The 25548-nt window shown below is 31.4% G+C and overlaps 1 protein-coding gene across 4 annotated transcripts in view; it reads left to right on the forward strand.

Moving 5' to 3' along the window:
- Positions 1 to 25548, forward strand: part of Ascc3 (activating signal cointegrator 1 complex subunit 3) — a 340007-nt gene that overhangs the window by 56465 nt on the left and 257994 nt on the right. For 2 of the 4 annotated variants that reach the window (XM_078019561.1, XM_078019562.1), the window contains exons 5-8: positions 7410 to 7530; positions 12202 to 12409; positions 13107 to 13248; positions 13840 to 13965. In XM_078019561.1, the coding sequence (XP_077875687.1) occupies positions 7410 to 7530; positions 12202 to 12409; positions 13107 to 13248; positions 13840 to 13965 (597 nt within the window). Of the gene's footprint in view, positions 1 to 2001; positions 2076 to 7409; positions 7531 to 12201; positions 12410 to 13106; positions 13249 to 13839; positions 13966 to 25548 lie in introns of those variants that run through there. The other 2 variants (XM_078019563.1, XM_078019564.1) reach the window with 2 other exon arrangements.

A 25548-nucleotide genomic window follows, 5' to 3' on the forward strand; every position in this document is an offset into this window, starting at 1 on the left:
AGAACTTACAATGAGTTTTTTATTCCAGAACTTCCATTTGGTTGTTTAAAACAATTCTGTATCTTAATTTCTTCTCTGATTTGCATTTGTCTTTACATCTTTAATCATGGTTTCTTTTAGTGTTTTGAGCATATTTATAATGCCTGTTTTGAAATCTCTTTTCTTTTAAACTTGCAATCTGGTCACTTTCTAAGGTAGTTTCTGTTCCTTACATCCTCCTCATACCCAGTGCCAGGATCATAACATCATACTTTTATTTATTATTTTTTCATATATTTTTGGTACAAGGACCTAATCCAGGCCTTGACCATGCCAGGCAAAAACACTCTTCCACTGAGCTTGATTTTATGGACCTTAAGTCCTGAACTAAATTTTTTGATGTGACTTAGAGCTAAATGGGTAAATTTTGTAAATATTCAATCAGGTGTTTTTTGTTTTCTTTTTTCCATTTGAATTGAGGGTAATTCAAAAGCACCAGATTATTTTGTAGCAGAACACAAAAAGATCTTCATTCTATTTCATAGATGAATAGTATTTCCTGGGCCAAAGGGTATGTGCATCTGCCATTTTGATAGAATTTCCAAATTGTCCCTTTCTATAGGGATGTGGAAGTTTAGACTCCTTCATTTGTGTAAGCATTTGAGATTACTTGTTTCTCTACACTCTTTCTAACAAAGAGTGTTAATGAACTTTGGGTCTTTGACAATGTGAAAATGAAAGTGTAATTCAAAGTTTTTAAATGACAAATGAGGCTGAATGTCTTGAGTGTGTTTTGATATATCTAAGGACTATTTATAGTTTCATTCTATAAACTGTACTTTGTATATTTTTCAATTTCCCTGCTTTTGTTATATTTTAAAAGAAAGATCACATGACTTTTACTATGATTTGCTGTTAAGTATAAGGAGAATAAAGAATCCAGATCTGACAGCTTTCAGCTTGAATTTTAATGAGAGGTTGATGTATCATTAACAAAAATGGTGATGAGAGGAGAAAGCTGATTTGAGAAATGATGATCTCAGTTGTAGACTTTTTAAAAAATTTTTGATCCTATTAGAGCTATAATCTGCCATTAGAGTATTAACATTTATAAGAAAAGACATATGCCAGGGGGTACAAGTATAAGAACAGAAAGTTACTGAATATGCATTTTGGATAGGTTGATTAAAATGGGCCACTCTGCTTAAGTGACATTTTCTCTGAAGGAAGTAAAGGAATGATATATGTAAATATCAGGGAGCAGGGTATTTTAATTATGGGGAACAGCAGGTAAAATGTGGGAGTATGCTTAGGAATACTAAAAAGGAAGGAGTGGTTGAAATGAAAAACATGAAGGGAAACATGGTAGCAGAAACATGAGATTATAGAGAAATGAGTACATATGGGGAGGTCTTGTTATATTTAAGGACTTTGGTTTTAACTATGAGGTCAGAAATTACTGTGGGTTCTTGAACTGAGGAAGACTTTGGTTTTAACTATGAGATCAGAAATCATTGTGGGGTCTTGAACTGAGGAAGGGTGTGTAATAGGATCACTTTGGCTACTGATATGCTGAAGATGCAAATAGTTAACAACTGCCAACCATTCATTCACTATTTTACCTTAAGTGATTCATTCTATGAAAGGCTTCTGGGTGGTTTATTTCCATGAATGTCATTCACCCTGGAACGTCTATGTTCATTACCAGAGGCAGAATATATAAATTGAATATGAGTAGTGTCCCTGGAGGTCTGTGTGTTAACCGATCCCCAGGGTGGTTTTATCGGGAGGTGCTGCAGAGCTTTAAGAGGCGGGGCCTTGTGGGAGGTCCTTACATCATTGGGGGAGTGCCCCTAAAGGTGGTTGTGGGGCCCCACTCCATCATCTCTCCCTCTGTTTCCTGGCTTATGATGGCCCTTCCTCTCTCCCTCTGCTTCCGTTTCTCTCTCCCTCTGCTTCCTGGCTTATGATGCAAGTGATTTGCTCTGCCCCCTGCCGCTGTCATGATGTGCTGCTCTCACCAGAGGCCCAAAGTGATGCCTCATGATGGACTGGAACATCCAGAACTGTGAGCCATAATAAACTCTTTTCTCTGTGTAAGTTAATTTCCTCAGGTATGTCAAGTAACACCATGTCAACTAATATAGGTGCCACATGGGAGATTGTGTATTCATTGTCCTGAGTTGTGTAGTGCACAGACTTTGTGGTTCTCATGGGTGTCCCTGCATACTGAAGTTGGATGAATTCTTTTTGAAAGTGGGGAAATTGAATGAAAGACTATGCCTGGAGCCATGGAGGAGATCAGGAAATTTGAAGCAAGAAAAGTTGATAAAGGAGAAAGAATTGTGATCAAGGAGGTTTAGCGTCAAAAGCTATGTATAATTTTGTAATCAGTACATAGGGGGGAAAAACAACAACACTTAATTTTTAAGAAAATTGTTGGTGACCCTAAGATGTGATGATTTAGAAACTTGTTTTTGTTGTTAAGCCATTAGAAAGCTGAAAATTTCCATGTATTGTTCAACTGAAAAAATAATAGATACTATTTAAAGCATAGACTATCTTTTATAAATGAAACCTTATTAATACCTATCTTGCAGTTTGATCATGATCAGGATGGACATTTCCTAATGGTATTGATGAATAGCTTATACTAAGATGAGTGCTTAATACTCATGGATATATGGAAATATCATGTATATGTGGAAATTTTCAAGGCATTGTTATTTTATTTGTAAAATATATTCTTAGTATGTATTTTACTATAACTGGAGATTTTCTAAATGAATATGATTCTGTTTTTTACTAACTTATTTCCTAGAAGTTTATGATGATTTCTGTGAATTTATAAATCCATTATGATTTAAGTATTTAACATATCTTCAGCATTTTGAAGGATGCTTGAAGGATGTTAAGAAAGGAGGATCAAAGATGGATCCTAAGTTTATTATTTTTGTCTAGAATATTGGCCTATCTTTAGTTTTTCCACTTTAGTTTTATCTTTAGTTATACTTCTATTTATTATTTCTTCATTCTTCTAGATATTCTATTAATGTGGTTTTAGATACATTACTTATACATGTTTATATGTTAACCATTTTCAACATAATAGGAGAAGGGTCATTAAGGTGTTTGCTACTGATATTTGAAGGAGATTAAATACCAACAACACAACAACAAAAAGTTAATCTTCACCCTGTTCTGGGAAATACCTGGCAAAAATTTCTTTTTGAAAACAACCCATTTGAGATTCTTTCTGTATTTTAGATTACATTTGGAGACAGTTTTGACTTTTATTTAGAAAGAGTTTATTTAAGTAAAACTAGTACTTCTGATGATTACCTTTATAAAAATGATTCATTGAAGGATTAAAAATGGGAGAAAAAATTCTATTTTATGAATAAAGCATGTCTTTAATATATCTTAGCATTTGCATTTGTGTTGTAACTCTTGGAGAAACAAAGGAGCAAGATTCTTTGAAGGAGGACACAAAATAATGAGGAAGCTTCTTTTCTTGCCTCACAGAGTTATTATTTGAGCTATGTTTTGAAGATTTTAAGTAAAAGTTATCAGGCTGGGGAGAGTAGAAAGATGATTCCATCTAGCAGAAACAATATGTACAAACACATGGAGATGTGAACGAGCATGTTTTAGTCTTGGAGCAACAGATGGTTGGTGTTATTGGACGGTAAGGATTTGTCATTTGGGGAAAGCCAGGATGTGATGATGACTGACAGATTCATTGGGGCCAGATATTGAATGACAAGCTGTGAGGGTGCTGAGAAGCTTGGATTTTATCTTTTAAGCACTGTAATAGTATTAAAGATTTTCAACCATGGTATACAATATGAACAGATTTGGGTGTGGATGTAGTAGAGGTTTCCTACTGGTGTGTCAGGGCACATGATTTTGAATTGGGTACAGGTAGGCTGGAATACTATTCTAGTTTATTTAAGCAAAACTAGTACTTCTGATGATTGCCTTTATAAAAAATGATTCATTGAAGGATTAAAAACGGGAGAGAATATTCTACTATGTGAATAAAGGACAGTTGTCTGAGGCCAAGACTGCTTGAATCCTCAAGTAATCTCTTTTTGGTCATAGCAGACTTGTCCATTTACTTCAATGTGCCTTATAAATATTAAGATCTTCCACATGTGCATGATATAAAAAAGCTATAGAAACATGGGTATAAAATAAGGAGAAGACCATTTAGATGTGTTTTGTGGTAGACTTGGCCATCAGTTATTGAACTTTATGATATCAGTATATCTTAATGCTATTAAAAGTTATTGAGGATTCCAAAGAGATTTTGCTAATGTTTATGTCTTGAATGTACTAGAAATTAAAACTGAGTAAAATTTTAAAATATATGTGCTTTGACTTTCACAAATATTAAGCCTATTAAAAGTTAGCGTAGTTGTATTGAAAGTTAGCGTAGTTGGATGAAAGTTAACTATATTTTTCCATACTAGAAAACTTAGAAAGAAAAGTAGTGTTATTTTGCATTCTCTCTAATGTCTGATTTAATAAAAAATAGCTAGAATCTCATATCTGGTTCTGCCTTCAATTTGCTATAATGTATATTTTGGCTGAAGTATACAAAGGAAACCCAGCCTCACACAGAGATATAGTTAGTAAAGGGAATAATATCTTACTTTTTTTGGGGGCAGTGTTAGTGATTGAACTCAGGATCTTATGTATGTTAGGCAAGCATTCTGCCAGTGAATCAAATTCCAACCATAAAAAGGAATGATATCTTAAAAGCCTTTTTAAATAGTTATTTGTATTCTTTCTTGATATATTAAAACTTGACAAATGGTAGTTTCTTACCGGTCAATTATGGTGAAAATATGAAAGTACGACAATGAGATTTTTTTGAATTGTTTCACTAAAATCTGTCTTCTCATTTTACTGGCATCATATGTGATATTATGAAAAATAATTGATTCAGTGAATTATACCTATCTTCCTAATGTAGACACTTTCATTATGTAATATTACAAATAGTACTAATTCATTGCTATCACCACTGATGTCATCAGAGAAATCTTTAAATTTTGGGAACTGATCAGGTTTTCATTGGTGAAAAAATACACGTTTTCCAAAATTTTGATTTTTCTCTTGAAAGCTTGAATTTTATCACTGGCAGCAAATATTTTCAGTTCTTTTCCTTGGTATAGCAGGTTACTTCTTTGCTTTTTAAGAAACTGTCAAATATCTTAGTCTGAATAACCAGACTAGAGAAGACTTCATTCATTCTCTCATGTCAAAATGGTGTTACATGAAATGATCTGACTAGCACTTATCTTTCATATATTTCATTGTATACTGTTGTGTGCCAGAAGTGATTTTATATATACTTCATTTGTCAGTGTTTCGTTCAGCAGATTATTTAAAAAGATATGTGCTTTTCTGAGATTTAAGAAATTAGTAGTTATTACTTTACTTAATGGTATTCTTGAGTGAAATTGGCTCTTGTGTTTATAACTGTGCTTACATGACAGTTTGATACTACTGGCTTTATTTGTACAAACCTTTCCCCCATTGATTTTGCAGCATCAGTCCAAATATCAACAGTGAAAAAGGTACATAGTATCCAAATATTGTTACAAAAATAGTGTTGACTTTATGGACCTCTGAAGAGTCTCAGAGACTCACTTCTTGGATTCCACATTCTGTGTTTTATGGATGAGTTATTCTTTGAAGGAGTCTGATGAGAAAGGGCAAGAGAGAATATTAGGTTTTCTTTTATGATTGGCTTTGTCTTTGTCTTAATCCCTTACTATCATATACCACCATTGTATTTGGGTGTGTAGGATGATGTCACAAGTTTTATTTTTGCTTTCATATTTCTTTTGTTTTACTTGTTCTTTCTAGATATACATGATAGTAGGGTGTATTTTCATATAATTATATGTACATAGAATAAGTATGACTTGCTCCAATTATGATCTCATTATTGTGGTTGTATATGATGTGGAGTTACATTGGTTATGTAGTCATATATAAGGGTAGGAAAGATGTCTGATTTATTCTGTTGTCTTTTCTACTCCCATCCCCACCTTCCCTTCATTCTCTTTTGTCTAGTCCAGTGAACTTTATTTTTCTTTTGTCTATTTTGTTTTGTTTTAGGGATGAACTCAACAAAAATATTCTTTTAGAAATTTTTAAAATTTATTAGCCTCATTTCTTATCTTTATATTTCCTAGTGTGTCTTTTGTGGACAATATATCAATTTCTGTATTACAACAGTTTTCTAGAAAACAGTCAAAGGCGTTACCATAGTATAATGGAAATTCTTTATCACTGGATTCATATATGTATCATTTCAAAACTCTGTTATTAGCTGTGTAACATTAAGCAATTTACATAAACTTTCTAAAGCTTAATTTTCCTAAGGTCAAAAGTAATAACGGTATTTAATTTGAAAAGAGCATTTGTTACATAGAATTAGCAAGTGATGATCATAATATCTCTCCTACAATAAATGTTCAATAAATGGCATAAATGCTCAATAAATGCTACTGGTTTATTTAGAATTGCTAGATAAGTGCATCCTTAATTCATTTTGTTTTATTGTTTCTTTTTTTTTTGTACACATAATTCATTGTTTAATATCTCATATATACACAGCATGAATTTTTATCTTATGATTTTATTTGTGTTGTTTCTTTGATAGCAGAATTTGGTTAATATAGCATAGTCACATGCAAAATTAAAGTATACCATTTTGAAAAGGAAGAAGTAGTATATATTCTGAGATCATACTTGAAGAAATCTAAAGCATTTCTAGAGCAGTTATATAATATGGTTATATAATTCAAAATCTCTGACCTCTTACACTGATTCTATGACTCTGAAAGCAGCTTAGTTTTTGGGCAGCAACTGCCTAATAGACTAAGATATGCATGGGAAATTTATATAAAATTACATAAAGCATTTGTGCACTGTGTTTGAGATATCAGATTTATTAAATGTTTAAAATACATGTCAAATATTGGCTAATAATCACAATTCTCTAAAACACTCTTATGGTTCTTTGACTCTAAAATATAGAAAGGTATAAAAACACTAGCACTCAGCTGTACTTGGGAAAACCAGAATTATATGATAAAAAGCAAATTAAGTTAATTTTAGAGTTTTATTTCTTTATGCCAAAAAAAAAAGCCAAGCACTAAAATTTGTTATTCTGTGACTTAGAGTTATGGCTTCAAATCATAATTATTTTTAAACATTAAATGATAATTTTTAACTGTATAATTGCATATAACCCCTTAACAATGTGAAAATGTAAATTTTTTTACATTTTCTAAATTTTGAGGGTACTTTTATGTTATATTAATTTGACTGCTCTGTTTAGCAGAGTGTTAATAACATGAACAAGTTAATTTGAGGTAACAGGTATTTTATTTTTCTTTTTGTATAAGTTATTTGAATTGCTTGGACCTGAAGGACTTGATCTTATTGAGAAACTTCTCCAGAACAGAATTACAATTGTGGATCGATTTCTTAATTCTTCAAATGATCATAAGATTCAAGCTCTTCAAGGTAAGAAAGTATGTAGTGGTAATACTAATTTAAAAGAAAGATTCATTAGTTAACCAATTTTAAAAATATAATTACTTTTTTTATCCTTTGGACATTTTTATAATTTACTGATATCATTCTCTAAACTAGATTTTTAGGTATGGTAGATTATGAAACAAGATTATGAACATATTGCAGTGTTTGGGCATGGCATTGTTTTGTAAAAGGTAGAAGTACTTATAATAGATAATTTTTAAAGCAAACACATGTTGTATTAACTATGGACCCAGTGTTATAGTTTCTCCTCCAGTTTTTGTTTCCAAAACTTTCAAATCCATAGTAAAGGTATAAGAATAATACATACTTACATAACCTTCATGTATTTTCACTAGTTATTAACAGTTTGTTTCACCTGGTCCTTTTTCTAAAGATACACATACATTGCTGAACAATGATAGGAAGTTTCAGACATCATGATACTTCGTCTATAAAATATTTAGCAGCTGGGCATGATGTGAAACACCTGTAATTCCAGTGACTAGGGAGACTGAGAGACTGAGGTAGGAGAATCTCAGGCTTGAGTCTAGCAGCAGCAACTTAGGAAGACCCTATCTCAAAAAAAAAGGTTATAAAAGGGTGGATATGTAGCTTTGTAGTAAAGTGCTCAAGTATGTATGAATGAATGAATGAATAAGTAAATCAATAGTCTTCAGAATATATCTAAGAGACAGCTTCTACTTAACTGCACTGCAGTTATCACACTCAGAAAATTGCATACCAATAGTGTCATGTATTACATGTATTTTAAAAACCCAGTAAAATAAAAAACAGGTAGGAAGCCAAAATTATTTTAAAAAAATACCAAAATTATTTTAAAAAAAATGACACAATGATGCCAGACTCAGGTTTTAAGTGATAAGCAGGAATATTAGATTTTTTTTAACCTTTACCCCAATGTACTTTGCTAACCTTATGGATAGTTTTGAGATTAAAAAAAGTGAATGAACACAAAAATTAGATACCTTGAACATCTGTCTATGTTGGCTTTTCTTCTATATAAGTTATTTGATTTTTTCAATGTTTATGCCACTGTAGAAAACTATAAACAGACTTCATCTAAATAGACTTTAAATCCAAAATATTTTGTGAATTTCCTTTAATACTGATGAATGTTCTCCGAAGCCTGGAGCTTTGAGATTGTTAGAATTTCCAAGATTTGGATTTGAGCAACTTTATCTTTCTGCAAGTGTCTTGGTTCAAGTTATTTGAATAGTTCTAAACTTCCTTGCTCCAAGAAGGCTCTGGGCTATAGGAAAGTGCATAATCAGACTCCATGCAGTAACCCATCAGGGTTTAGGAGCTTTTAAAATTGCTGTTTGCCAGAAGAAAGGGACAGAGTTAAATATCAACTCCTTTGAAGATGTAAATTCTGAGAATTTGGTATTTCTTTTGTCATTCTCCTAAATGTTATTGTAGAGATATTTACTGATTCTAACTCTTTTTTTACAAAAAATTAATTAATTTGATTTGATGTGTTATGATTACATTTAAAATAGGACTTGTTATCCAGATTCATAAACATAAATCCATTAATCTTTGGTTCCAGCTTTATTAGTATATTAGCACTGATTTATTAATAGAAAGTTAAAGATGAATCCAATGTTACATTTATTTTTTTGGAAGCTTTAGATGATGAATTAGGAGTTTTGTCTATGTTCATTCTGTTTATTTCACAAATTTTATTCTATTAATATAACTTATTAGAAGTAACACAGTTTTATAATGCAAAATAAGTACTAAATTTAAATATATTTGAGTCCTGAAATGATTTTTTACTTTTCTCAAATAGATTTTACTCTCATATTCCATAGTAGATCATTATTAAATATTGCAACTATTTAAGAATGGTGAGTATGCACTAGGAAATTTGAGGCATTTAAATGAATAAATAGTGTTTTTTTTTTTTTTAAGGACTACAATATAGAACTTAAAAGCTAGCATATTTTTAAAAAATTTACTTTGGTAGGTTTATGTTGTATTTGCATTAAAATTCTTTTCCTTAGATTTTTGTTGAAGGAAAAGGAAGAATCTTTATACGCTTGTTACTTTACCAGTGTTCCCATTTGTGTCTATATTTTGATGTTTTGCATTTAGGGATCCTTCAAAATTCTCTCATAACTACCAAATTGTACTTTTTCTTTATTAAGGTACCTTAATGAGCCCATTATTAACCATATTCTTTTTCGTATTCTCAAAAACCATTATCTTATAGAGCAATGACTTTTTGTTTTTTTAATCTAGCATTTTCTAGATTTCAGGCTCATTTTATTTAAGTTTTTTCATGCAGACATCTACCTTACTCTGCTCTATTCTTACAGTCAGTAAGTGTAAGGTGAATGAGAAGTGACATGAGTGAATGAGAAGTTGATCTCTAAGTTAAATATAGTTTGTGTATTAAATTCTGTCTTCAGAGTTGGTATAGAGAGTGTATTATGAAATCAAAACTTAGTTCATAATATCAAGTGACAATATTTCGAGTAGTTATACAGGATTTTTCTGTTATATTTACATTTTAAAAGGATATAATCATCTATGTAGTTCTTCAGTAAAATTTTTTGTTAGTATTTCCGTTAAGGTTATTTCATTTCTGCTTGTCATTTGCGACAGTTGGCCTAACCAAACAAGAAAAGCCATATATTTAAGCTTTTGCTGCTTTACTTTTTAAATTTTTATTATGTTTAGTCTTATAGGAATCTAGTATATACTAATTTTGATTGAAACCTTATAAATCTTTTAATGAGGCATTGTATTTTCTTATAATTTTCATTTTCTTATTTGGATGATTGTAAGCATATATAGTAGTATTTAATTACTGTCGCATTTGCTTAAAATGTTAATGACACCAGTATATAGAATTTAGTATGTCATCCAAAGGGGTTTCACACTTTAAAATGTTTAACTCTGGTTTCTGATAAATAAATGGCATTACTCAAATTTTATACATTCTGCTTAACCTGTATTGTTGATTGAGTGGCTTTGCAGACAGTTTCATTTTTCTTTTATTAAAGAGTACATGTAAAAACTGTCAGAATGCTTCATTCTTTTTCTGACACTGAAATTTAATCATAAATTTATTAAGTGTGTAAGACTTCCTTAGAAATAAGAAATAAAATAAATATAAGACTTAAATAAAATAAATGTAAGACTTAAAAATGAAAATAGTTTTTTCAGAATTTTAAGTTTTAATCCTAATATACATGGGCTTATGCTTCATTTTGTAATTTTGAGACATACTTTCCTTTTTAGGGAACTATAGAGGGGGTTATTTCATGTGATTGAGAGATAAATGACTCATTAAAATTTATTACACAAAATACGTATACGATGGTGTGAGGGGGAAGGGAAAAAAGGATGAAAAGTGTCACAGTAGATTGGGTAGAGAGAGGTGATGGGAGAGGAGGGGAAGGGAGGGGGGAGAGGGAGGGCAGCAGAATACAACAGACACTAGTATTGTTGTATGTATATGCATGGCTGTATAACCAATGTGATCCTGCAATCTGGAAAAATGAGAATTTATACCCTATTTGAATCAAATATAAGATATGTCAAGATCATTGTATTGTCTTGAGCATGTAATAAAAAAAATTCTGTAAGGAGACTGTAATATTTGAATATTTGACTTAGAATGAATTAGAAAACAAATTTTCCTATCTTGGTGCTGTGTTTAATTCCTTCTTTTTTCAGAATTGCAGCTTACAAATTTGATAAAGTTACCTGGGCTGTGCTTGGCAGAGTATTAGCCAAGTCTTGTATTGTCTTTCTAGCTTAGCAATAGTGCCTAGGATGTAGTATCCTCAGTAAAATAAGCTTACTAACTTGGATCCTGTTGGAAGAAAATTTGTTCTGAATATTGAGTTGACTAAACCACAGATCTAATTTATACTTTGTAGACATTGAGTTTTGATCGACCTGGTACCCCTTAGTGACTCTGACCTTCTTCCCTTTTTTTATAGGCCTTTATTTCCATGAAAAGGTAGACCTTGCTCTTGCTCTATTTATTTTGTGAAGTATGTTCTGCACTTATGTTTATTTCAGTATGAATAGTTACATATATACAAGTTAACAGAATAAAGTGTATTACATCGGAAAAAATATTTAATATATAATTTTATTTTAGTATTATCTAACAGTGCTAATTAGTATTAATAATTATTTTTTAAATTAATATAAACAAGTTATTTCAAAATTACAAAATTGGATTTCAGGCTCCTGATTTTTAAAAAAATTTTTTTTTTAGTTGTAGTTGGACACAATAGCTTTATTTTATTTATTTTTTTATATGTTGCTGAGGATTGAACTCACCCCCTCATACATGCTAGGCCAGCGCTCTACCGCTGACAGGCTCCTGATTTTATATGTAAGAATTCAAACTATTAGTAACATTAAACTATTGAATCTATAGGAAGTAAATCTTACTGACTTTTCTTAAGCCATTAGCTAATATTAAATATTGTGATTTTTAAAAAGAAACCTGTTCCTAAATTATGTAATTGAATATGCCCACTTTCCAATGTGAATGATAAGAGCATTATGCTATTTCATGTTCTTTTAGGGAGAAATTAAATGGTTTTCATATGGTTAAATGATCTCAGAGATGTGTAGTCCATTATATTTTGAAAATTTGCCTTGTAGACAATTGCAAAAAAGTTCTAGGAGAGAATACCAAACCTAATTATGGTTGTCAAGTCACTATTCAGTCCGAACAAGAAAAGCAGTTAATGAAACAATATCGACGTGAAGAAAAACGAATTGCCAGACGAGAAAAAAAGACTGGAGAAGATGGAGAAGTTTCTGGAGAAGGACTTATGGGCTTTGATCCTAAGGAATTGCGAATACACAGGTAATCAAAGCAAGAATCTGAAAAACACATGTGTTATAATCGATACTTTTACATATTTTTCTAGTGTGATTTTAGCAATTTGGCAGGTTCTTTTAGTCCTATTTTCTTGTAACAACGAGTTTCACTGAATAAAGATTTTCTGGGAAAAAAACAGTCATCTGCTAATTAGAATATTATTGGTTGCATTCACATCCATGAGAGATTTAGATTACAGAGGTAAGCTATTTTTAGTTGCTACACATATTCCATTCAATGAAGTTATAGAAAACTTATTTATATTTATTTTGAGGGTTTTGTTTTCTTCCCAACTTAATTATACTTTTATTTGTGTGTATTGTTCTCTAGAAGTAGAAAGGAGGAAAATGAAATGAAGTCATTATTGCACTTGATGCTTTAATTATTGTAACTTTTCCAAAAAGGAATTTTTACCTTGAAAATATCTTCAAGTTGTGAAAATGCAAAACTATAAAGAATGAACAATAAGTCAGATTTACTAAATGGTATTTAAAAGTAGTTAAATACAAAATGAACCTATTTGGTTACCCCCCCAAATTTTTGAGTTGCTGATATCTTTGTTTTTGTAGTTTAATTTTTTTCTTTATAATGGAATGCCACCAGAAGTAATTATTATAATGACCTTGCTTTCCTTTTCAAAATAAAAATGTCAAATTTGGCCTGCCATTTTTTGTATTTTCAGAGAGCAGGCACTTCTGAATGCTAGAAGTGTTCCAATTCTCAGCAGGCAGAGAGACATGGACATTGAAAAAATTCATTATCCCCATGTTTATGATTCCCAGGCTGAAGCCAGGAAAACATCAGCATTCATTGCTGGTGCAAAGGTATGTCATTGGTTTATAACAACTCTTGGAAATATGTCTGTTCTGAGGCAGTGACACATAGCTTTCCCTGTTTCCTTTGTGAATACAGTGCAAGTTGATTAGTTTATGCTAAAATATTTAAAAGTATTTAAAATAATAGGTATATGAGATATTACGATCTGTATAAAATTCTGACATATAGTAAGTATTCAGACAATATTTCTTCATTTCTATTCTATTGTTGAAATTTATAATTTTGAGTATTTATCAGTATTTATCATTGCTTGACTAAGCTTTATACCATATATTGCATGTTATCCTACTTGTATGAGTATATTTGTCTTCAATGTAGTTAATGTATACTTTAAGATTCGTCAATGTACTGTGGCCTGTATGTCATATAAGATACTTGACATAAGAATGGAGTGTGGTTTTTATTTATTTATTTATTTATTTTTCTTTTAGGTTTGTTTTTCTTTAAATTAGCTAAATTTATTTGCCAGGACTATGTCTTAAAACCAATAGCATTCTGTATTTTTCTCATTAAAAAATTTTACCAGAGCAGTTCTTTTATTTTTTTTTAATTCAGAATTGTTATTTTGATATTTATAGATGATTTTACCAGAAGGAATCCAAAGAGAGAATAACAAGCTTTATGAAGAAGTAAGGATTCCCTATAGTGAACCAATGCCAATTGGCTTAGAGGAGAAGCCAGTTTATATCCAAGACTTAGATGAGGTGAGATAAACCTTTTATAGAGTTGATATTTTTGAGGCTTGCTATGTACTATAAATGAACTTGTATTGGAAAAAAATTATTTTTAAAAGTAGCTTCCTAATATAATATAGAGACATAAATGGTTGATTACTAAAGAACACCAGGGAAGTTTAAATTTTTCAAAACCATGTATATATCCATTTGTATACTGAATATATATATTTAATTACATTTAAAATATAATTTATTTTATTTAAAAAATAATTTTAAAGAAAATTCAGAAAATAATATATTTAAAATATTTTAAATAAAATTCAAAATTATGTATTTACATCTATCAGTCCATCTATGTTTTCATGTTTATTTTTATTATTTCAGTTAATTTTTTTGGTTTAACCTATGTAAATTGACAAGTAAAATATTTTAAAGGATTTATGTATTTATTTATTTATCAAATGGTCACCCTAACATAAAATAAAATGCTTTTTCTGGGAGATGGGCCAAATTCTTAAGTACTTTGTTTATCTTATTTCTCCACAACTTTTTAATTTTTGGTAAAGTCAAACTAATGAAAATGTTGTTTGAGTATTAGTATTCATATATCCTTTACTTAGATTCATATTAAAGTTTTGCCATACTTCCTCTTTCTCAAAATAAAATGTCATTTAGTTTAAAGTTTACATATTATTTGAAGTTTTTTTTTTTCATCATCAAATGAAGCTTGGGTTTTTTAAAAAAATGTATAACAATACATAGTCTTTTAGAAATAAAAATAATGCAGATGAGCAAGATGTTTTAGTCAGTCTTTGCACTGCAGCAACCAAAAGATCTGACAACAACAATTTTAGAAGGACAAAAGTTTATCTCAGAGCTCACAGTCCATAAATGACTGACTCCATTGCTCTGGGCTCTATGTCATGGCAGAACGGTATCGAGGAAAGCAGCTCAGGACTTGTAACTGGGAAGCAGAGAGAGCTTTTGGGGGATACCAAATATCTAAACCATAACATTCTGTGTGAGCCCACAAACACTCATTCCCATTTCACAATGCAAAAATACATTTAGTCCATTTTCAAGAGCCCCTATAGTCAGCAATTTTAGCATTGCCCAAAAATCCACAGTCTCCTTTGAAACTTGTAGTACATTTTCGGCATGAGGCCCTGTAAAATTCAAAAGCAAGTTACATATATCAAATATATAAAGGAACATAGTAAACATTTCCATTCCAAAACAGAGAAGTAGGGGCATAGAAAGAAGGGATGGGACCAAAGGAAGGCTGAAATCTACCTGTGCAAACAAGTCCTGTAGCTCCTTATCTAGCATCTGTAGTACATGATATCCTGGTGGGCTTGTCTAATTATGCCTTTATGGCTTTACTGGTTGCTGGCCTCTCTCTTGGCTTGTGTGGGCTCAATTCTTGTAGCTTTCCTTAGCAGATATTCTATAGTTATGGCAATTTTTAAGCTCAAGGGTTTCTACTGCAGCTTCAGCTTCCTTCTCACTTGTCCGTGTATCGCCCCCTTGGGGGAAGGCCCCAGGAACTCCAATCCTGGGGTACTTTACCTGGCCTCCTTTGGAATCTTGGTGGAAGCTTCCATGACTACATATCTCCATCATCCTGCATTGGTCCAGAACCAGTACCACATGGTTGATGCCAGTGTCTGCTGCCATCTTGATCAGTAGCTAAGCCTTCTAGGACCATGGCTTCAACAGGCTTTGAGTGCCTGCCTAGTTGGCTGAGTGTTGTAAAACAATTTCCTAGGCTACTTTGTGCAAGCAGGGTGGCCCACTGGTCTCTTCTCAAGGGAATTTTTACTTTCACACCATTAAGCCTGAGATAGGTATGGTCTTGCCAATTCCTGAGATTTCATCAAGACTTCTTTACTTGGGCTGGGGTTGTTATAGCTCAGTTGTAGAGTACTTGCCTAGCACATGTGAGGCACTGGGTTCCATCCTCAAAACTACATAAAAATAAATAAAGTTATTTAAAAAAAGACTTCTTTACTATTGTTTCTTGGTGAAGTATTTAGTGTTTCTATGATAGCTATAATATCTTTAGCCATACCTTCCTTTGCCCCAATTTTACTTACAGTTTTCTGTCCAAACTAAGTTTTTAAAATCTTTCTGTTTCACTTTCTGATCCTAATTATCACAATAAATTTGGCTAGCTGCCAGCAATATCCATGCCACTACCTGAATGCTATGCTGCCTACAGATTTCTTCCACCAGATTATAAAGTCCATCACCTTTAAATTCAACCTTACAGAAAGTCTCAGGACACTGGCAAAATGTACACAACTTCATAGCCAGAACAGAATATGATTGGTCTCTAGTCTAATTTCCAATAAAGTCCTTCTGCCTGGAAACCTCATGAACCCTGTCATAGACTGTTCATACTCCTGTTGGCATTCTAGTCTTTTGAGCTCACACAGAAACATCCATTAAGCTGTTGATAACATTCTCAAACTTTTCCAGCTTGCATCTCTAAACTTTTTAAAGTTGCTTCCACAAATTCTAAGAAGCTCCAAAAACTTCTGAACTGTTATGGGGAGACACCTCAGAAAGCACTCTGAGTCTGAATTCAAATCAAAAGAGAGTTTTATTTACCAGGCCAGTGACTGTCACCTACCGCAGAGACTCAAGCTCTGTAGGAGGACAGCAGCTTCCTTGTCTATCCAAAGAGAATATAAGCACAAAAACCACAACTCAATGATTTGCTTATCGTCATGTAAGCTAGCCAATCATTGAAATTAAAACATTAATAAGTGGGACCTGTGGGCTCTATACAGGACTGGAATTTTCCAGTCAGCAAGCAAGTGATAAACAGAAGCCAAAAAAAGCATTAGCTTTGCAATTCAGTTGACCACAGCCCTGGGTTCAAGCAGGTGTTAGACAGTCACATCCTGAATATGGGTGGGGGTCAGTGGGGCGAGAATCTACTTCAAAGTCATGTAGACCCACAAGGGCATTCAAACCCAGGATGTAGCTCACCTCGACCACTGTTGCATCCTGAGTAGGGTACAATTTAAGGGGTACAAAGTACAGAAAGACACTTTTTAAAATAAGAAAACAGCTTCCATTTCAGTTTCTCTGAAACAGCTCTTGTAACAGTTTTTTATAGAAGACACCAAAATGGAGTCTTAGACCTGTCTATGAAAGTTCTTGCTTTATAATTGTCTTATCTCACTTATCAAAATCTTCTATCTATAATCTATATTTTTTTTACTAATCCGTAACCTATAACTTACATTCTTATTGATTGTATTTATCAGTTTACACCATAACAGAACCATATGGTCACATTAGTCACACGGACCCTACTTCTCAGAACCAATTTCTTTTTTATTCACTTTTTTACTGCAGTGACCTAAAGATTTCACAAGAACAATGAGAGGAGGAAATGTTTATTTTGGGGTTCATGATTTTAGAAGTCTCTGTGCATATATAGCCAACTCTATCGCTCTGAGTCTGAGGTGAGGCAGTAAATTATGGCAGATGAGTGTGGTGGAGGAAAGCAGTTCAGGACGTGGAATTTGGAAGCAGAGAAGAGAGCCAATTTTCTTCCCCAGGGACAATGTAAACTCCAAAGTCATTCCCTCAGTGATTGGCTTCCTCTAGCCACATCCTACCTGCCTACAATTACTATTCAGTAAATCCCTATCAAGGGATTTATGCACTAAGCAAGGTCTTATAACCTAGTCATTACATTTCTAAACTTTCTTGAATTATCTCATATGAGCTTTTGGGGGCCACCTAATATCTAAACAGTAACACCAAAGGAGCAACATAAAGCAATACAAAAATATCCACAGAATTACAAAAATCAATTGTATTTTTTATATATTTGTGTATATGAATATTTTTTACAAAAATGGAATTGCATCATTTTATGTGTTTGTGTGCAATTCATGTATATTTAATTGTTTTTCAATGTCAGACATATTGCATCAGTTTTTAAATCACACAATATTCCACTGAAGTCTTGTTATTTTTAAAACAATTCCTTATCATATTCAATGTTAAGCTATTTTCTACAGTAAGTTTTTATAACAGAATGAAATTCTAATTATGTCTTACATCAGTATTTTGCATGATGCATCAGAATTGCCTGTAAGCCAATCCCAAAGAACCAAAGACCAAATGTTTTCTCTGATATATGGATGCTAATTCACAATGGAGGGGGTGGAGAATAGAGGTATTTTAGACTAGACTGAGGGTAGTGAAGGGAGGAGATGGGGCGCAGGGGTAGGAATGATAGTAGAATGAATCAGACATCATTACCCTATGTGCATATATGATTACATGACCTGTGTAACTCTACATCATATACAACCAGACAAATGAGAAATTATACTTAATTTATATATGATGTGTCAAAATACATTTTACTGTCATGTATAACTAATTAGGGAAGGTGCATTGGGGTAGGAAAGATGGTGGAATGAGATGAGCGTCATTACCCTAGGTGTGACTCTACTTTGTGTACAACCAAAGAAATGAAAAATTGTGCTCCATTTGTGTACAATGAATTGAAATGCATTCTGCTGTCATGTATAACAAATTAGAACAAATAAATAAATTATTTAATTAAAAAAAATTAGATGGGGGTCTCTGGATTAGTCCAGTTTCACTGAGTTGGTAGTTACAGAAGTAAAAGCAACAACAAAGACAGTTTATTGGCATTTCTAACTGAATTGTCTAGGAGTAAAGCTGCATGTGTGGCCATCTTGTCTACATCTATTGATGTCATTGGATCCATCATTGTCTCTTTTTCATTCTTTCTCTATTTTTCTTTATTTCTTTATTGTTTCTTTTTTCTTCCCTCTTACCTTTCTCTTGCTCATGTCTCTTTGTTTTCTCTTATTCTTTTCATCTCCGGATTCTCAGCTTTGCTTTCTCTATAAGGTGAGGGAAAAGTATATGTCAGAAGTTCAAACATATTTGTTTTCTCATACTTCAATTCCAGAAGGAAGAGTATTCCCACAAGTTCTGAAAGGAAAAAAAAGAAAGAAAAAATCTCTTGGGATTAAAGTTTTATTTTCCTGACACAGGATCACAGTTTATTTCCGAAACAATGCCTTTTCCTTTGGTGGGAGGTTCTTGCTGATAATTATATGTATCCTTATTGTCAGCTTCCTTGAGCCACTAGGAGTGAAGGAGGAATTTTCCACAGCAAATGGGGATACTATTATTATCTACAGAAGAAAAAATACAAAATTTTTGAGTAGTTATATGACAATGGGGGAAAATATATATATATTAGTTTTAAATATATATTTAGTTTTAGTACCATGGATTTATTGATTGTTTCAAAGACAGTGAAAATTAATAATTTGGAAACCAAATGCCTGTATGATAACAAGTTCCTTTAGAAAACCAAATGATTACATTTCTGGTCGGATTATTTTTAAAAATTAGATTTGAAGCATTAGAAATTTAGAGAATGAATAGAGAACTTTTTTTCTTTATTAAAGTTTCATTTTTCTTATGAATCTGTAGACATTCTTTTTAGTAATTAATGCACTGAGGGTATAAAATAGGACATGTCCCATCTATGTGTGTGAGTTATGTGCTTTCTTTTTTTCTTAATAATAAACATTTGATACCTTGAAACTTGGTTCTTTTTGTTTTCCTTCTCTTCTGTGTGTTGAGTAGATCTAAAATATTTCAACCAAAAAAAAAAAAAGGGATTTTCAACCTTTTTAATCCTTATCATTTTCCTAGCTTCATTGATACTATTTTAGTTCTATGTTCTTTTAGATTTTTAGTTCTATATTGTGTTAGATTTTATACCATACATTGTTGTTGTTATTAATTTATAGTGAAGTTATTTGGATTTACTATTTAATTAAAATTCTATCAGTGCTTTCATAGTATATCAGTTTTTTTCTTCAAATTTTCTATAGTAAAAGTGGGTGTTGCCAAAAACCTTTTAAATTTTGTTAATCTAAATATCCTTTTTTAAACTATTATTCTTGAGATATTTAATAGAATTCTAAGTTCATGCTTTTTCTTAGCACATTTAAGACATTATTCTATTGTCACCTTCTTTTCCTTTTTGATTTTGAGATGTCTGCAGTCTTATAGTTTGTTTTAGTGTAAATTTTTCTCACTGGTAGCTTTTAAGATCTTCCCTTGGCTTTTGGAATTTTGCAGTTTTCCTGCAAAATTATGATTCGTAATTTTCTTTTTAACTTCCTTTTTGTTTTCTCATTATATTAGAGGACTTTTTTACCAGCAACTAAAAGATGTGGTTGGGGAAAGACTTTATATACCTTGGCAGATATGTTACATGACATACAACAAAAACAGAAAAACAAAAAAATACAGCTTGCATCCTTGCATTCTGTGAACTTATAGCATTGTTGGGATATAAAAAGCATTTTTGTTAAGTATTTGCCCACAGTACACTATGAAATGCTTCAAGTACTAAATCAGCAGTTCAACTTCAGGGTAATTTTATGTAGAAAGTTATGGAGGCTTAGTGAAAACTTCTTGTGGAACTGTTTCTTGACTGCTTATTCTTATCAGAAACTATGGCAATTAACTTATTTTTTTATTTAAAACACATCTTCTGTGGGGTATACACAGAAGAGAGTTCCTAATTTCTCTTCTTTTTGGTACTAGGGATTCTAGGTATTCTTTATCACTGAGCTATGTCCCCAGCCCTTTATGGTTTTTATTTTGAGACAAGATCTCACTAAATTGCTTTGGGCCCTGCTAAATTGCTGAGGATGGCCTCATACTTGCAATCCTCCTGTCTCAGCCTCCCAATCACTGGGATTACAAGCATGTGCCATTGTGACTGGCTACTTCCTAATTTCATGTTGAAAAATTTTTGTGGACCTGGCATAAAATAAGAAATTTTGTGTTATGTGTGTTGCTCTTTGTGTGGAATCTTCAAAAATAATTTTATTTGTGAAAATTTTTTTACTGTTAGAAAGGCATTATTTTACTTACTAAAATATTGTTTAAGGTATTACTATGGAAATTATGAGAAAAAATGGAAAATTCTCATATAACCTTCAAAATTTATATTTTCTCTTCAAAATAAGAATTTTTTTGTCTTGGTGCCTTAACCTCTTCAGGATTACAGTGCTATAAAATCTACTGGGAGCACTAGCAAACAACTAACTAGGAAAAGGGCACCAGCTGCTTTGAAAAATACCTGTTCCACTGCAGAGAGTTTATAATTAACATCTGCTTCTCGCTTGAAGCATTCAAACAAAATAATTTTCTTTATAATCTATACTTTGTTGATTTTATAGCAGGACATTAGAATGCATTAATGGCACATTGAGCTGTCCCAGATTTATAATTTTAGAACTTAAATAAATTCAGAAGTCTAAAAATTAACTTGTAATATGGGAATTTTAAATTGCCTTTAAAATGGATTTAGTCCCTGACTTGCAATATATTTATGTATTGTGTTAAAATAAGCAGGAATACTTGATATGATTCTGTTGTTGTTTATGGGTTTTCTTACCATTATTTGACTCTGGATATATGTATCAATTGCTTGTCTCTGATATTCTCACGATTTATTTATCAGCATATATTTTACACATTTTTGTTAGGTTCATTTCTTTATATTTTTTAATATTCATTTTTTAGTTGTAGTTGAACTCCTCAATACCTTTATTTTATTTATTTTTATGTGGTGCTAAAGATCAAACCCAGGGCCTCACATGTGCTAGGTGAGCACTCTACTGCTGACAGACCAGCACCAATATATCTTTATATTTTATGTTATGTTTTCTCATGTCATTTTTTTTTTTTCCCCAGGACATCCTCTTTTCCTTCCCTTTTCCCCCTGTTTTTCTCCCTCTACTCTACTGGTCTACTATTTACTTACAGTTTTTTTTTTTTTTAAATTGGTACTTTATAGGTACACATAAAGCTGAAATTCATTGTTGTATATTCACATATATACATGGCATAATTGGGTCAATTTTATTCTGCCGTTCTTTTCTTTTCCTTTTCCTTCTTCCCTTCCTTCTCTGTCAGCTTTCTCAACTACACTGATCTCCGTTCAGTTTTCCTGGGATCCCCACTCCTCCTTTTTCTCCTTCTTTTGTTAAAGTTTCCACATATGAGAGAAAACATTTTATCATTAAATTTTTGACTCAGAACGATGGTCACCACTTCCATCCATTTTCTAGTAAATGCCATAATCTTCTTTATGGCTGGGTAAAAGTTTGTTGTGTATATATACCATATTGTCTTTATTCATTCATCTGTTGACAAGTACCTTTGTTGGTTCTATAACTTTGCTTTTGTGAACTGTGCTGCTATTAACATTGATGTGGTTGTATCAATATAGTATGATGATTTTAGTTTCTTTGGATAACTACCAAGGAGCAGGATAGCTAGGTCATATGTAATTCCATTCCTAGTTTTTTGGGAAGTCTCCATTACTGTTTTCCAAAGTGATTTTACTAATTTGAAGTTCTGCCAAAAATATAAATGTTTTGTATTTTTCTGAGGTACCATTTAATTTCTGGTTACTATACCTATTTTTCAATGATAGATTCAGCTTTTAGCTAGTGCATGGAATTTTTGATGTCTAATTTTGTATGTGTCAGCTTGATTAAGCTGTAATCTTATTATTGCTACTAAATTTGCTTATAGAGTCTTTTGAGTTTTTTCTGTAGTCATATTTGATTTGTAAACAATGGCTATTGTGTCTTTTGCTTTCTAATCTTGAAATATTCTATTTATTCTTCTCTGTTGACCAAGATCTATAAGATGTTGAGTAAAAGTGAAAAATATATTAACAAATTTTATCCAAAATTTGGATATGAGATTCCAAAGGTTCTTTCTAGTGGAACTTTTATTCTGCCCTTGGTAGGATTATGATGCATAATGATGATGATACATGGGAATGTGTGTTTTGGTAATTTTTATTTTCTATTTTTGTATAAATATATATATTATATGTATTTTAACATTTTCCTCTCGTTGAATTTTTGTTATCCTACCTTAAAATCTATTTAAGATTATTCTTAAAGTCAGGAATTCTGTGATTTAAAGATATTCACTTTGTCTCTCTTTGTGGAATTTAAAAAAGAAAATGACTTAAAATTGTCTTTCATATCAAGGTTCTAACTTTTTTTGACAGAGCAAAAGATTTGGTGAAAATATTTGTTGTTTTACTCATTTAATGTCACATTGTCATATTCAAATAAATGCCATTAGTTCATTTCCATAAAATAGATATGAAAATTCTATATTTTTTACCTTAGTTATTTAAAATATTAAAATATTTTGAAAGGGCCAGTTTAAATATGTATTTTAAAATTTCTGTTTTTTAGGAAATCAATATGTTAAACTTTGAAATACACACATATGCGCACACACACACGTATAGATCTGGTTGCTCTAAATAAGTCGTTAATACTTTCCTTTATAGATCTTTTTGATTTTTATTATTGATATTAAATTCTTATCTTGAATTGATAAATGTTTCAAATATTCTGGGCTTAAGTGGTAATGAAAATAGTTTTATATCTTTAAGAGAGTTATAGTAAGAATTCTTTAAAATTTTAAGGAGATGCATATTTAAAATGACATCCTTGCTAAGTTTTTATGAGGCCCTGAGTTCAATCCTACCACTGCAAATAATAATAATAATAATAATAATAATAATAATAATAATAATAATAAAACAGTTAAATAATAAAATGACATCCTTGATCTAATTATTTTGGAGAAATTTTAAAGTCCTAAGTATTATAAAAATTAATAACTTACCCATAATTCAACATGAGTAACATTTTGTAGATTTGACCATGTAAGTGCTAAAATACTTTGCCAGTTTTAAGGATTTTGGCCAGGATAGTGGCAGTGATTTAAAGGTTAAAATCGGAGCTAAAAGGAATTATTACCATAAATATCAGCCAAGAAACTAAAAATGACATTTTCATTGTGGGATTCAACAGAATTTGACAGGATCTTTTGCTTCAGATTAATTGCCATGATTAGAGACACAGCTGTTTATCAGAAGGCAAATCCTACAATTTTGGCCAACTAGACTGTAATACCATTAAATAATTTTAAGCTACAACATTTAAATAATCCTAAAGGGATAGATGCAGTATACACACAGCCAGAATTAGTTCATCTGTCTGATGAAAATAATGTATTAACATCATAGAAAACACCAAATTCATAGCTACCATGTGTGTTTCAGCATGCAGCCTTTGTGTACTTTAATTATAACATTGATTTTGTGAAACTAACTCTCACTCATTATGTTGGCTCTATCTAAAGACAAGTAAACCAAACCCAGATATCTCAAACCCATATCTATGGTTAAAGCATGTTTTTTACTATGATCACATATACTGTTAATAAGACTATTGATTCAGCACTGTAGTGAAGGTGTTTCAGAGTATTGTTAAAAATGTGCTGGCAGGAACCCTGGATGATTTATCTGTTGAGATTGCTGTGATTGGGCAGCCAAAGTTTTGTGTTTTTAAATCTCCCCCATGAGAACTTTGTTTTTATTCAGCATTCAGCCTTAGCTCAAATCATAACTCTCTCAGGAAAAAGGGGCATCTTATTCTCCTAAGGAAAGGTTAAACTCTGACTCCTATTATACCTTAAATTCTTCTTAAATCTCTTTATGGTTTATATTTTTCTCTCCTCGTGTTTTTTTCTTAAAGGGATGTAAAATCTCCATATTTATCTATTCATTATCAAGGAGTAGAATGTAGACAACCTAACCTATTTATTTAGCTAATTTTTTTTACTGTGTTTCTTAGATTGACTGTTTTCAGTGTGAGGGAATTTTTATGAATTGGCACTTATAGACATTGAATTTTTTCAGTTAATGTTTTAAATGGTATAAATGGATTCAGTTAAGCAATAAAAGGATTATGAATTATGTTTGCAATTTTTTAATTCTAGCTGTATTTCATACTGCTTTCTTTGTATGTAATAAAGTTTGTCACCATTTCATTTTAGAAAATAACTTTTGATTTTCACAAAATTTTACAATCTCATTTCCTTCAAGGATTTAATAGTAGATTACTCTCTCGAGCTGTTTTGTTACTAAGATTTATTTTTCCCTACCCAGGTTGTCTGGTTCAAAATGAATTATTATCATGAGACATTAAAATACATGACCCTTAAGTAACTAGAAAATAACAGTGACCATGCAAAGTCTTCCATGTCTTAATAAACAGATTGTAGTAATTTTTCAGTGTATTTTCAAGAAGATGTAGAAATTAGAAGTTTGGTATTTTGTAAAGATATAATATTCCATCCATATCATGAATAAAGAGGCGAGTCAGCTATTTTGTATTATTGACTTTATATTTTTGTATTTACTTTTATAAATTAGATAACTTGGTTAAAATTCAAAATAAGATTTTGAAATTAGATACTTGAGTTCCTCCATTTTTAATGATGTCAATTGTATTTCTTTGTCTCTTTTTTTCTTATTGCATAGTGTAACTCATATTTAAAAAACTTTCTGAAAATATTACATTTTTAAATTTACATTTATATTACTTTTTGAAAACTTATATTTCAGAATCCTTTATATTAGTGGAAAGTTTCTTATTGATGTCTTCTGTCTGCCCTGGTCTGCTGTTCCCT

This window comes from Ictidomys tridecemlineatus, chromosome 8 (assembly GCF_052094955.1).
Source record: "Ictidomys tridecemlineatus isolate mIctTri1 chromosome 8, mIctTri1.hap1, whole genome shotgun sequence".
Taxonomy (NCBI): Eukaryota; Metazoa; Chordata; class Mammalia; order Rodentia; family Sciuridae; genus Ictidomys; species Ictidomys tridecemlineatus.